A 14,883-nucleotide genomic window follows, 5' to 3' on the forward strand; every position below is an offset into this window, starting at 1 on the left:
TATATATTGAAAGTAATGGATATGCAGCCTGTTCATATAGAATAAAACTGGTGTTAGAGAACATATGCTTTGTTGAAAGAAGCCCATTTCTGAGATCTATGATCAAATTACTTTCCCTAAGACTCAATTTCCTAGATACAAATATAGGGTTCTTAAGAACATTGGCTTCACATGCTTCCCAGATTGAAGTGAGAATCAAATTAGAGGATGCATGTAAAGGTGTTAAGAGTAAAGAACAGTGTAATAAACATAAACCATTTTAGTAAAATCTACAGCTTTAATTTAGTTTTATTCATGTATTTTACTCCTGTAAATAGGTAAAACAAATAAAAATGTGAGCTCCTCTTATAACAATGGCAATAGAGGGCACTTCTGTATCTCACGGCAACCTCATTAGACATCACCTTGGAATCCTTCGGATTCTACCCAGATCTGCTTAATGTGGCAACACCGTATGCTTCAGACCTTTCCAAATATACGCCTCAGAATGATAGAGAGCATACACATGTAACAACTATTTTTAAAATAAATTTTGGTTGTAAAACCTTTGTGTTTCATTGTAAGAGGTTTCCTTCCCAAATACAAACTGAGCAAATTCTTTATCTAGCGATCCAACATGTATTATAACAGAACAACCTTGTGATTGCCCTTGTATTGATGAGGAAACGGAGAGGCTCAAGGAAGTTAAAAGATTTATTCAAGATCCCATGATTTTAAGTGATAAAATGTGTAGTTAAACCCAGGAGTCCTAACTAAAATTAAATCTGTTGTCATTACAAGTTTATAATAGCTGCCACCTGATTTTATGGGTAAAGACGGGAGGCAGAGAAGTGAAATGACTTCTCCAAGGTAACACAGAGTAAGCGACCAAATTAAAACTAAAACTAAATCTCCTTGCAAGTCACTACTTTGTCTACTACAACATTCTGATTCCTAAGCAGCACATTAAATGAAATCTTTATAGTTATTTTAAGATGTTGCATAATTCATAATTTTATAGTTTGATGTGTAATTTGAGTGATAAGTCAACAGAAACACTTCCAGAGAATAGCAGTGGAAATTCACATTGCCCAACTTAACTAATGAAGCTAATAAAATTTTACTATGAAAATCAGAGAGCACACCCTGAGAAATGAAAATTCAAAGGCAATCTCAATCATCAGCATAGATGCAAATATCCAAAAACAACTTCTTCCAAATGAAATCCGCGTATGTACACACATTATAAACAAATGGGGCTTATTTGTGGGATAAAACAAAGGTTTAATATTGGAATATCAAAGTTATTCACAATATAATCATATCAATAAGTGAAAAACTGATAAAATTTGATATTAAGGTCTGCTAAAAATTTCAGGAAACTACAAAGTAGAAGGAAAATTACTTGAGTTAAAAGATATCCCTTATAAAATAAAGCAGAACATTACACTCAAAGGAGAAAGCTTAACAGCCTTCCCCACAAAAGCAAAACAACAAAAAGTATCTCATTATCATTATTTCAGTGCAGTGTTCTCTCTGACGGTCTTAGGCAATGTAATAAGCTAACAAGATAGTTTAAGAATTAGAAACAAAAGGAAGAAAAATCTCATTACTCACAGATGACATAGTATTATTGCAAATAGGAGAGTTCAGCAAGGTTGTTCAATATCCAGCAGTTGCTGCATTTCAACATACCAACAAAATGAGTTAAATCTATAATGTTATGAAAAACTATTTAAAATAGCAAGTGTATAAGGTTTCCAGAAGTTAACCTAAGAAAATATAGACATGGCCTTTTTGAAGAAAAATTATAAGACTACATTAAAAATGCTGTAGAAGTCCTAGTAAAATGGAGACATGTACCATGTCCATGTATAGAAGACAAAGTATCACAAAGATATCAATTACTTGCAGTTTTTTTCTATAAAAATGATGGAATTCAAGTCAATTTCTAATGAGAGTTTTTATATTATTTAATGGGGTGTTTGCATGTATACCTGATTCTACTATTTGTATCAAAAGACACAGGGCAAACAGAAAGCAACACAGTCCTGAGGGAGGAGAACAGTATGTAGGACTTGCCACATCCAATGTCAAGGCTTACCAGGAGGCGATACTTATTAAGTCAGGGTCTGATTGGCTGGGAGTCGACCATCTTGCCAATGGAATGGGATAATTATCCCAGAAATAGACTCCGTGTACAGGTAGGATGGGGGTGACTGAAGTGGTAATGCAGGTGAGGAGAGGATGACTGCCCTGTAAGTTACCTGGAATAATTGGTATTCCACATTAAAGGACAAAAGGAAAAAGGACAGATTCTATACAGAGTAAATAGTAAGCAATTCCGTCACAGGCATTTGGCAGCAACAAATTTTTTTTTTTTTCTGGGAGAGATTCACCCTGAGCTAACATTTGTTGCCAATCTTCCTCTCTTTCTCTTTTTTTTTTTCCACTCCCCAAAGCCCCAGTACATAGTTGTATATTCTAGTTGTAAGTCCTTCTAGTTTTCTATGTGAGATGCCACCAGAGCATGGCTCCTGACAGACAGGTGGTGTGGTTCTGCGCCCAGGAACCGGGCTGGGGCCACTGAAGCAGAGTGCGCTGAACTTTAACCACTCAGCCATCAGGGCTGGCTCAACAATTTTTTTTTTTTTTTGAGGAAGATTAGCCCTAAGCTAACATCAGCTGCCAATCCTCCTCTTTTTGCTGAGAAGAACTGGCCTTGAGCTAACATCCATGCCCATTTTCCTTTATTTTATATGTGGGATACCTGCCACAGCATGGCTTGCCAAGCTGTGCCATGTGAGCACCTGGGATCCAAACCAGCAAACCCCGGGCCGCAGAAGCACAACGTGCGAACTTAACCACTGTGCCACTGGGCTGGCCCCTCAACAAAGGTTCTTAAGGAGTGGCATGATTTGATTTGTATTTGAAGAGTTATCTCCTATCCTTACAGGTGCCTATTAATTAAAGGAATTTTCCCTGAAAATCTCTTTCCATTTGCTGGTGAAATGTTATGATCATAGGTGTTGTGCTTGCTTTCAAAAAGATTGTCAATTGCTTTCAGAAAAAAATGCATTCAATTCTCTGCTTTTCTTGCAATCACATGTTTTCTTAAAATCTGCCTCTGTAGCTCGTATTTATCATGCATTTCCTTTGGCTACACTGAGGGGTCTCTGTCAATCTTAAACTGCATCCTCTGGTTTTCATTTCAGTATTGTTTGCTTTGTAAACATCTGGGGTTTTTGTGCATTATGTGATTCATACTTGCTCTATAAATTATGTCATTGACTTACAGTCTGTGGACTAATCAATGTATGAAAATCTATGACAGAAACAAATATTTCATACTTTATTTTGAAATATGCTTAGTTCCTACAAAAGCATTTTCAAATGGCATAAATCTTTAAATTGCCAGCAACAGAAAAATCAACATTTTAAGAGACCTGAGTAAAGGATTTATCAAAAGCTAGCATATAGTAAACAGTGGATAAATGTTCATTTTCTTCCTTTCTCCTTTATCAGGCAATGTGAAGCTAATTGACATGAATTTAAATGGATTATGTAAAGTTGGATTTTAAGGTGAATTAAACACAATTTGTAGAACATAAAAGTACAAAGTATTAAACATGGAGAGTATTTTGTAATGATAAAATCCCAGCTCCTTTTTCTAAAAACAATACAAATGAAGAGAACCAAGTCACAGAGAGTTTCTGCAGCTAATGCCTGGTTGCTGATCTGCTTTCTGGTAGAATCAAGTATCAAGACAACACAGGTTTCTTAAGAAACAGTGTAGCAAACCTTCCTATATGAATTATATTTAAGTGTTATAGTCTTTTCTCAAATTAATAGTTTAACTGAAAATTTTGCAAACACACACAAATTACAAATATCTAATATTATTTCCTAGGTATTACTTCCAAGACGAATGAAACAAATAAAAGGCCATTTTGCATTTTACTTATGGATTATTTCTTCACATATGGCTAGTGAGACATACTCCAGAGAGCAATACAGAATCACTCTTTCAATGATTAATCTCGGATTACACTGATGTTGACAATAATCTACTAGAAATAGGATTAAATAATATATGTCCTTCATTTAAACTATCCAGTCATTATAGAGTCATTATCAGACTATCAATTTTATAGAAAAGCTTGATGTTGAATTATTCTGTCATAAGATTCCAACTTTCACATTTAATCTTGAATATAGAACACTAACTATAAAAGTGGCTCTGTTTTTTAAAACGTATTTAGTATTTTACATTCTGCTAATCAATAAACAAAAAATGGCTCAAGCTAAGAAACCTTTACTTTTTCTAACTAGACATTTGTTTTATTGAAAGGAAAATGTGCTGTTGGAGTAATTGTTCCTAATGTCAAATAATTGAATATTATGCACATTCATTTATTTCGTTTGTTCTAATTTAAATATTTATTTATGCCTAAGAATCTGTATTATTAATTTCTTCCAAAATATATTTATTTTATTATACTTCTGATCTATTTAAAACCCTCTGTGTGCAGTAGGGGAGGGCAAGGTTATTGACTCCTGATTTTCCACTTAAAACAACTTTGAGGTTTTCTTTATCCTCATGCAATGGGAGTGGGTCAATGAGTCAATATGCACCGGAAATTCACATAATTATGTGTCAAAAAACATTTGGCAACTGCCCATCTAGCAACAAGAACCAAATTTCCAATAAATTTTTCAGTGGTTAGACTCATCCTTATACTCAATATATGCTGTTAGAAATGAAGGCAAGAGCTACCTCTCAGAAGGAGAGGCAGAGGCAGGAAGTTGGAGGTGGAAGTTAAAGTCTCTAGCTGGGAAATTGAGTCCTTTGAGTCTTGGAATCCAACAGTCAGCTATTAGCCGGGAAATAAGGCATGAATCTGGAGAAATACTGGGGTTAGATTTTGAAGCATTCTTCCCAACAGAATACCAATTTTGTCCACTATGAAACCATCCCCACAGGTCTCAGTGTGAACTGACCCCATCCTCATCTCAGTGGAAGGGGACTCAGTTCTAGCCAGTTAACTGCTAAGAAAGGTTCATTCTACACATAGGAAAGTTCTTCCTTCCTCTTTTGAAAATAGAGGACACTGAGTGACTTAAACTACCACTGGCCTCCATATTAGAATCAGAAAAGAAGCAAGTCTCAGATTAGAGCTCACCATGTGAATATCAGAATGGAAAGACTGGAGTCTAGGTCTTTATGAGGAGCCAGCTGAGCCTATGCATACACAAACATCCATCTGAAAGCCCACCCTATCCTTGAACTTCCTTTTACTGAAGCTACTTTGAATTGGGCTTTCTGGTTATTTGTACCAAAAGCATATAAACTCATTCAGAGGTATAACTATAATGTGAGGGCATACAATTCACGTAAAGATTCTTCTATTTGGAAAAATGAAAACTGAAAGGCAAGAACTTATGACTTAATTCTCGATGATAAAAAACTGTGTGGAATTATTATTTTACTTTAGCCCATCATTTCTGGAAACAGTCTCTACGCTTTCTTCACAAAATTACTATGTGCTTCCCATCACCATTCTTTTTATTTGATTAAGATTTTTGCTAAAGGAGATGTAAAATAAGATCCATATTCATGTATTGGAATAGAAAACATTACAAATATGGTCAAATATTGTATACAAAACTATTCCTGATTTTTTGAATCCAAACATAACAGAATATAATTTTCCAAGTGCAATTAAACAAAAGCACTTGTATTTCCCATAAAAGATAGTAAGTAGTTTCACATGCTTCATAAAATCAGGCACTTGGGATAAAATGATGAACCAAACATCTATGGCTCTTGACTTCAAGTAGCTTACAATTGAGAGCATATGTGGGTTTTTATACAGAGCACGAGTCACAGGAGCATAAACCCACTTAATTTTAAAAATTTATTCCATAGAATACATATCTTAAAATAATGAAATTAAAGGGGTTTTTGAGTTAGCTATTGTCAGTTAAACAATATATTTCTTTCTAAGGCGTTTAAAAATATATAGTAATTTCTTTATTTCACCAATGTTGGGTACATTCATGTTGCAATATTAGATTTTGTCTGAAAATATTTCATGTTCTTTCACATTGTGAACTTTAAATCAAATGAATATTTGTCTCCCTCCTCAATTCATTCAAGTGAATGGCTGAAACCTTTTCAAATTATTTAATTTTGTGTGAAATTTTATTGTTCTATGCCTTCAACATCATCATTAAAACTCTACAAGGAAGAAATATCTGTCTATACCATAACAACTAAAACAATCAGAATGTCAAAATTGAAAGTGCATTACTCATGTTTTCAACCTTTGAGCTACCTTCACTAATGAAAGCCTTGATTAAAACATATGCTTTTATGTCTACAAAGCACTAATGTTTTCTCACAGTATTTTGAACCTTCTTATTTCTAGTTAAAAAGAAAACATTTCTTTGAGGTTTAGCTGATTATTTCCTTAGAGTTTCTAACAAGTTTGAGAATTTAGCAATTTTGAAAATTTAGAGTATTTCTAAAGGTTTATTGAAAATGTAAAATAAGATAAATACTCCACGTAGAATAAAAACTCTGGGGGCCGGCTCCGTAGCCGAGTGGTTAAGTTCGTGCGTTCCGCCGCGGCGGCCCAGGGTTCGGATCCTGGGCCCGGATATGGCGCTGCTCGTCAGGCTACATTGAGGGGGCGTCCCACATCCCACAGCTAGAAGGACCTGCAACTAAGATATACAACTGTGTACAGGGTGGGGTTGGGGAGATAAAGCAGAAAAAAAAAAAAAAATTTGCATCGGTTGTTAGCCCAGGTGCCAATCTTTAAAAAAAAAAAAAAACTCTGTAGAGGTTTTAAAGTACAGATTTTAAAAAGAGTATTATCCTGTGATGGACAGCCAACTAAAACTCATACGGTTCCATGAATAATCTCCTCTATTAATTGTAAAAGAATAAACAATTTAGAGGTTTTAAAGGAGAGAGAGTTTGTGTGTATGTACGGACTTACTTCTCTTCTGATTCTAATATGGTGGTTGGTGGTGGGAACAGAAGGGAGGAAGGGAAAGAGGAGATACACAAACCATTGTTACAAGAATATCCTCAGTCAACATCAATCAATCAAGTATTTGTTAAACAAAAGTAACTTTTAATAATAATATAGAGTAATTAACTACTTATTCATAGAAATAAGCTAGCTAGGTTTCATTAATCATATATTTATAAATTTAAGAAATTAAATTGTCAAAGCATTTTGCTCAAACTATCTCCATATTTTACTTGAAAGATGAAGGGTAATAAAAATGTAATCATTCAGGGGCTCGCCCCATGGCCAAGTGGTTAAGCGCGCACGTTCTGCTACAGTGGCCCAGGCTTTCGCCGGTTCGTATCCTGGGCGCAGACATGGCGCCACTCATCAGGCCATGGTGAGGCAGCGTCCCACATGACACAACTAGAAGGACCCACAACTAAAATATACAACTATATACTGGGGGGATCTGGGGAGTAAAAAAAAAAGATCGGCAACATTGTTAGCTCAGGTGTCAATCTTGAAAAAACACCAATGTAATCATTCAGAAGGCAAAAGAAAAAGAAAGAATGAGAGAGAGATGTTTTTCAAGAAGCTCAGACAATATAATGTTGCTACAAAAGGGTGACAATTCCTTTACTTCCCAATAACTCCATCAGCCCTCAAAAGCCACCCAATCAAATGAACAATAACATAAATTATAATTTTGTACCAACATCTTATATACAGTGAATGGGGACATCTTTAGAAAACGTTCCTCTTTCTGTTGATCTGTAACATAAAATCTACGTAAAAACACTCTTGAAGAGCCCTCATCTAGACATTTTTGCCTTCCAAGGAGATTTAGTCACGAAGCCCCTAAGACAGAAAAATTATGGCAAACCACTGTGACTATGGCAAAGTAAACAGGTGCCCAGCCTTGGAACAGGCAGAAAAGAGTCACGTATGAGCCATTTCAGAAAACATGATGCTAGTATTAATAAGGTGAAACTCAACTATTGAACGTCCAATTCCAACCTAAATTGTATTTTCTTTCTGTCTCCACAGATTTCACTTGTGTTTGTTATTATGGAGATTCCTATCTAGAATTTCAGGATGTGTTTTTGAATCCACAAAATAACATCTCCCTAGAATTTCAGACCTCTAGTTCCTATGGACTCCTGCTTTATATGCAGCAAGACTCAAACTCAATAGATGGATTTGTTACTCAATTATTTATTGAAAATGGTACTTTAAAGGTAAGTCATTAAATTTACTTAATTTAAAGTAAATTTTAGGAAGTTGTTCTGATTCTCCACGTTAGTGGTTATTATCAAAATAAAATTTAAGCTTAAATACGTCTTTTATACTCACCATCAGGCTATGTTCTGTTTTTGTAATTTCGTCGTGTTCAGTAGTTATATATCAAAATAGTATATACCTTGAATAGCTTTCATTCTCTTCTTTTCTCTATATTTGCAATTTTCTTCCGCTTTTAGGTTCCCAATTTCCTAACGATAGTAATTGCTACCATTTTTTATAACTTTAGTGCAGATGTGATCTGGAACCCCTGGGGAGCCCCAGGATTCTTTCAGAGGGTCCTGAAGGGAAGAGCTATCTTCGTAGTAATGTTAAGATGTTATTTCCCTTTTTCGCTTTCTTGTAAGTGTACGGTGGAGCTTTCCAGAGACCACATGGCATGTGATGATGTCATCCCTCTGATTGCTAATGTAATGTGTATTTATGTATTTTTGTGTTTTAAAAATGTCTTTTAATTTCTAGTATTACCAATATTGATAGACAGAACCCAGTAAACAAAAACTCTATGGGATCCCCAATAATTTTAAAAGAGTAGAGATTCTGAGATCAAAATGTTTGAGATTGCTGACTTGACACTTAGCAGTCTTTGTAACAACCTTCTTTTAGAATTCAAAGACTACACAGCTAATAAAAATTAAATTTTGAAGCCAATTTTGAATTGAAGGGGCATATTCTCTATCCAACACCATTCTACCTTAACAAATCACCTCATATTCCTGTTCTAAATATCCAGATTAAGGAAGTCATTAAAATCATCACTGCAATAAGGTAATTAAATCAACACGGTCTAATATATGAAACATAACTGTGTTTTTATCTACCATTTCTTTTATGATGTGATTTAAATATGATGAAATGATGAAGTATACATTATAATTTAAATAAGCCAAGTTATAGCAATTTGACTTTCTTCAAGTGCTCGTTTTTCTTAAGTAATATAGCACATACACATAGTTTAGTACAACGCCTGGTATCATTAGTGTCAACCAGATGTAGCAGATTAGCGGTAGTAGCCGTGTTTCTATTCATGCATGTACATATTCACTCATTCATTGAACATTTATCTATCAACAGTCACTTTGCCAGGTGGTAAATAAGACACAATTTGGTCTCCACAGATTGCTTTCAATTGATTACAGATAGTAATAATAACAGGTGAAACCGGAGCAAGAGCATAGAGTTATGTAATGAATAGAATACTGTAATGAATCATCAAACATCAGTCTGAGCCTTTAAGATGAAGTTTGCTGATCCCTGCTCTACAGCATTTTCCTCAGTGAGATTAGAAATTTCCATTAATCTTATAGTAAGCAGAAAAAATATAGAGACCAAATGTAAGATAGTATAACACGCACGTAATACTGAGCATTGGTCTTGGGCAGCGTACTTCCCCTGGCACGTTTGTCTGCTGCGGACTCAGCTGCCAGAACCCAGGGTCTTGACTCAGCTGGCTCCTTCCCCTCTGTGGACAGCTCCAAGCAGAGACATTGTGAGGAATGGCCAGAGACCTGTAGGAATTCTGGGTGAAAATATTTATGAAATAATGGATGACAGAGACTCCTTTCACTTTCAAATGGATAAAAATAAATTCATGATAGGTTGAACCAAGACATTTAGGAATTATAAAACTGTAATGGGTGCAAAGAGGTGTAGAACTTCTTTCCTTTAGGATTTATGACAAAGAAAGGATGTATATTGATATGTCTATAATGATAACTACTGTTGTTTATTGAATTGCAATTATGTGTCAGGCTCCATCTTAAGAAAACTTATTAAGCTCACGGACTCTGGAGCTAGACCATCAGAGTTGAATCCCAGCTCTGCCACTTAGAAGCTTTGAGACCTTGCAAGTCACTTAAGAACTTTGTGCTTAAATTTACTCACTTGTAGAGTGAGGGTAATGAAAATAGTGAGGTTTAAATTAGTAAATGAATAAACATTGTGAAGTAAATGTAACACAATGAGTAAATAAGTAAAGGCATAGAGACACATAGAAGAATGCCAGGGACATATTCCTCAAATGTGAGGGTCAGGTGTTTTCTCTCTGCATCTCACAAAGATCCTGCAGACAAACTGAGGCTGTCAGAGTTTTGTCCTACACATGCTCTTCGAACCCTTTTAAGGATGATGGACCAGGAATGTTACCCTTTTGTGTAAATCTAAAATCCATGTTCTTTCCAAACTCAGATTACTGCTTCCTGGTAATGATTTAAGTGAAATTTCAGTGTTAGTCAATTTTCATGATTTCAAGATTTTCCTTCTCCCATGAAGATTTGCAAGGCTATGCTCCCATTTCCTCATCTATTTTAAAAGTATAATCATATCAGGAATGCATTTACATTGCAATTTTCACAAAAGTACGTACTTATGGTTGAAATTTTACAGTGTCGTAATTTAAGACGTATTCAAATTCTAGAAATGCAGAATTGTTAGTCAAATATTTTTTAGAAAATTTTAGTTTTAATGTTTAATATATCAAACTTAATTTTTAAAAATATTTTGTTGGCTCTTTCTAATAACAAGGAGGTAAGCAGATACATCCACTATTGGGACTCAAGTATCAGACCCCCACTTATTAGCTGTATCACAAATCACTGGGCCACGTGGCAAAAAAATCACTTCACCTCAGTTTCGACCTCTGGATGATGAAGTTAAGAAAAGGATAGTACCTACTTTGTGGATTTTTGTGTGTTTTTTGTTTTGTTTTCTAAGGAAGCAATTAGTTGACACTTGTAAAATGCTTTCAAAATCCATGATATAGGGTAATCACTCAGTAGGAGTAGCTATTGTTTGTAGACATATCATAAAGGAGTTATTTATAACAAAAGAAAAAATTCAAGGAAAGTTAAGAGAACTGTCCATTAAATATTTTATATATGTTTAATCTTGACATCCCTGAAGATAATAGGAATTAACAAGACTTAGTATTACCTGAAAAATAATTTTCTGGTATATTTGAACAAATTAAGGAGACTATCTCCCCCCTACACACACAGAAACACACATTGTTGGTCAGGACATTATCATTTAAGCTTAAATAGCTATCTATCTTAACTACCGACATAGACTTCTGAGTGTTATACATAAGAAACAGCTAATTTATTATCCATGCTATCAAAAATATTAAATTTACCCTCTGGTCAACTTTTTTGCGTATTGCACACAGCGTAAAAATTCAAAAAGCAATCCCTGCCTTTCACTTAGTTGCACGTGGCTTGGGAAGAATGTATAGCCAAGTGTTAGGAACCAGTGTCCTGGCAAAGTGCATGTAGGTGTATTTGTTTTTGAAATCTCAGTGCTGTTTAACATATTTCTGAAAGTGAACCTGCTATAAATAATTTTATAAAAGAAAGGAACCTTTTGCCATGGCCAAATATTTTAGAAAATTAAAATATATAGCATTATATTTACCTGTATTTGTTATTTGGACTACATGAGGGAAGATTTAGATATATCAATTTAGCCCAGCTGGATGCATAGGAGCTATGAAATACTATGCAACTGTTTTTCCTTAACTTATATGTGGGTTACAAATCTTTTGTAGATAAGATAAGGACTATAAATCTCCTTTCTGGGAAAGAATAGCCACAATATAACCAATGTACATTCAGGCACATGCTGTTAAGAAGATAAACAGACCACTGCAGCCCACTCGTGGAATTCCCAGGGATGTCTGGGCAAGCACACCTACTGTAGACATGATTTCACCCGTTTAAAACCATAACTGAATTGGCCCAATAAGCAATAGTCCCGCCATAAGCCTCCTCAAACCTCAGGAAGCTTAGAAAGAATGCTTGACCTTCATAATCTGTAAGTTTCCCTTCCTGTGACATTCACATCACACTCTAGATTGTAGTCACTGGTCTTTGCATTGCTCAGTTGCTAGTATCTAAGGAAAATTGCCAATAAAACTCACTCCCTACTAGCAGAAGGAGCTGCCTTTCTCAGCCAGGTTCCCCAGAATACAGGAAAATAAACCAGAAGTGTGTGTGTTGTGTGTGTGTGTGTATGTATGTACACAAGCATGGTGTGTGTGTATATATCTAATACTTACACATTTGTGTGTTTTAATTCCAGGTCTTATTAGTTCTATACCGTGAGCTGTCACTTCTCTTTAAGTTTTAGACTTCTTGTCTCTCCAACACAATAAAAAATTATTAGTAAATTGTAAAGTGCAATGCAAAAATAAGATGTTAATTTCAAAGTGAAAAACTGAGGAAAAATTTTTTTTTTCATAGTACCACTTTTTCTGTGCTGGCGAAGCAAAATTGAAAAGCATTAACACTACTATTAAAGTGGACGATGGACAAAAGTATGCACTGCTTATCAGGTAAGATATACTTATTTTCTTTTCCACTCACTCTTATAAATGGCCAAGACTGTTCCTCTGGATATTGTTTTTGCCATTTTAAAGCAGAGGTTATCCCAACTGGTATTCACATGCACTTGTGCGTGGATTAAAGTTTATCAAACCATTCTGTCTTTTCTACATGTCCTAAAAATCGTACTGGGGAAAGAATGTTGTAAGGGTTATATTGTCAATGAACTTACACAAGCAGATTTCCAAAGCACTATCCTTCATTAGGAGGAGTCGTAAAAACCAAATAAGTTGGTATTTCTTTTGATAAGCAAAGTAAAATATATTCACTGTAGAAAATTTGGAACATCCAGAAAAACATAAAGAAGACAATTAAAATGATCCATTACACCACCATGAAGATAGAATATTTACCATATATTACCATATTTCCTAAAGCTGTGTTTGAAGTTGACTCCGCCTCCAAACTCACACCAACCTCAGGTATAATTTTGCCAATCCGATAAGTCGAGATGATATTTTCCCTTAATCTGCCTTATTTGGCTTTTAGTATGGTCTAATTTTTAATATAGATTTAATGCCTTTTTATTATGTGTTTACCTCTCTCCACTTTTTTTTAATTAAAGTGGTGCTTTAAAACACACACCACCATCTTTATCTAGTACGTAGACCAAAGGAAATTATTTAGTTATGGCAATAGATTATTATTTAGTAAAAATAATTATCTATTTAAAGACAATAAAGAAGAAAGGAAAGAGGCCAAAACAGAGAGTGGGAAAGAAATTAAAAGACAGGTTTTAAGGAAATTCTACCCTCCTTAGGCTAGAAAGATCCAAATCCTGTCGCCTGGAATAGAGATTCTTACAGAGAATTGACCAAAAAATGGTCTGTTATCAACATATTGAGGAAAGGCTTTGTCCCATATACCTCCCGTGACTACTAAGAGTGGACACAAGCATTTTAAGACCTCTGAGACCCTATTTAATACAGGCTCACTTTCTTTCTTAACTCAAGACACAGAACCTGTTAACATTTTTCTTTAGGATTTTAACTCGAATAACCAGTTTCAGAGCAATGCACTTTGGGAAATGACACCCCAGCAAGGTGATCATTTCTCTGGGCAGAGACTGCACCCAGGGAAGGAAGGCGTGTGTACAAGCACTGGGGCAGCGGTGAGAACTATGTCATACAAGACGTATTTTGGCCCCTCAGGAAAAAAAAGACAGACACAGGAGGTGAGGGGGGAGACAGAGGGGACCCCGGAGGAAGCTGTTCTTGCCTGGGGCATGTTGACAAAGGGTTAAAAAGTAAATGAGAACACGTAGTCATAGTTACAGCTTATTAAACACCAATTTTGTGTTGAGTAGTAACACTACTACATATATGAATTTATTTGTTTTTAAGAACAAATCTAATTATTGCCTGCATTTTCCAGATGCAAAACTGAGAGAGAGATTAAATACAAAAAATTACAGTTAGAAAATGGCAAAGTTCCAAGGCTACTCTTACTTGAAAACCATGAAAAAGTTTTAAGTCATGGGCCCTATGACCTATGCTGTAGAAGCTTGATGTAATTTGGTCTCTGATTTTCTCGTACCCTAAAAGAACTGCTGTAGGTTCAAGATAAGATAAAGATATGAATTATAAATGACATCCTTAGTAAAAAAATTAACAACAGCAGGAACAATACTAACTAGCATTCAATGACAACCATGTATTAGATGCTACACAGACACATAACTATATCTAATCAGCAGGAAGTGCATAATACCCATCATATTGATGTGGTTGGGCTGCCATAACACAGTACCACAGGCTAGGCGCCTTAAGCAGCAGAAATTTACGTTCTCACAATTCTGGAGGCTGGAAGTCTGAGATCAAGGGGTGGGCACGGTTGGTTTCTTCTGAGGCCTCGCTCCTTGGCTTGTAGAGGGCTGTGTTCACATCATATCCCTCTGGGTGTATCTCTGTCCTAATTTCCTCCTCTTATAAGGACATCAGTCACGCTGGATTACAGACCCCGAATGATCTCATTTTAACTACCTACCTCTTTAAGGACCCTGTCTTCAAACAGTCACGTTCTGAGGTGTTGAGGGTTAGGACTTCAACATACGAATTTGGGGGGCGCCTAATTCAGTCCGTAACACTCGTTTTTCACGTTTGAAAGCAGAGGCTCAGAGAAGGGAGGCATCCTTCTGAAGATCACATTGCTCGTCAGCGGGAGGGCGAGATTCGAACCTAGAGCTGCTGCCTCTCACCTGA

At 35.6% G+C, this 14,883-nt stretch overlaps 1 protein-coding gene across 1 annotated transcript in view; it reads left to right on the forward strand.

The window, feature by feature from the left end:
- LOC106842352 (protein eyes shut homolog) overlaps positions 1-14,883 on the forward strand; it is a 1,064,587-nt gene that overhangs the window by 502,318 nt on the left and 547,386 nt on the right. The window contains exons 18-19 of the mRNA XM_070516721.1: positions 8,052-8,242; positions 12,542-12,633. Coding sequence (XP_070372822.1) covers positions 8,052-8,242; positions 12,542-12,633 — 283 coding nt within the window. The remainder of the gene's footprint in view (positions 1-8,051; positions 8,243-12,541; positions 12,634-14,883) is intronic.

Source organism: Equus asinus, chromosome 8, assembly GCF_041296235.1.
Source record: "Equus asinus isolate D_3611 breed Donkey chromosome 8, EquAss-T2T_v2, whole genome shotgun sequence".
NCBI lineage: Eukaryota > Metazoa > Chordata > Mammalia > Perissodactyla > Equidae > Equus > Equus asinus.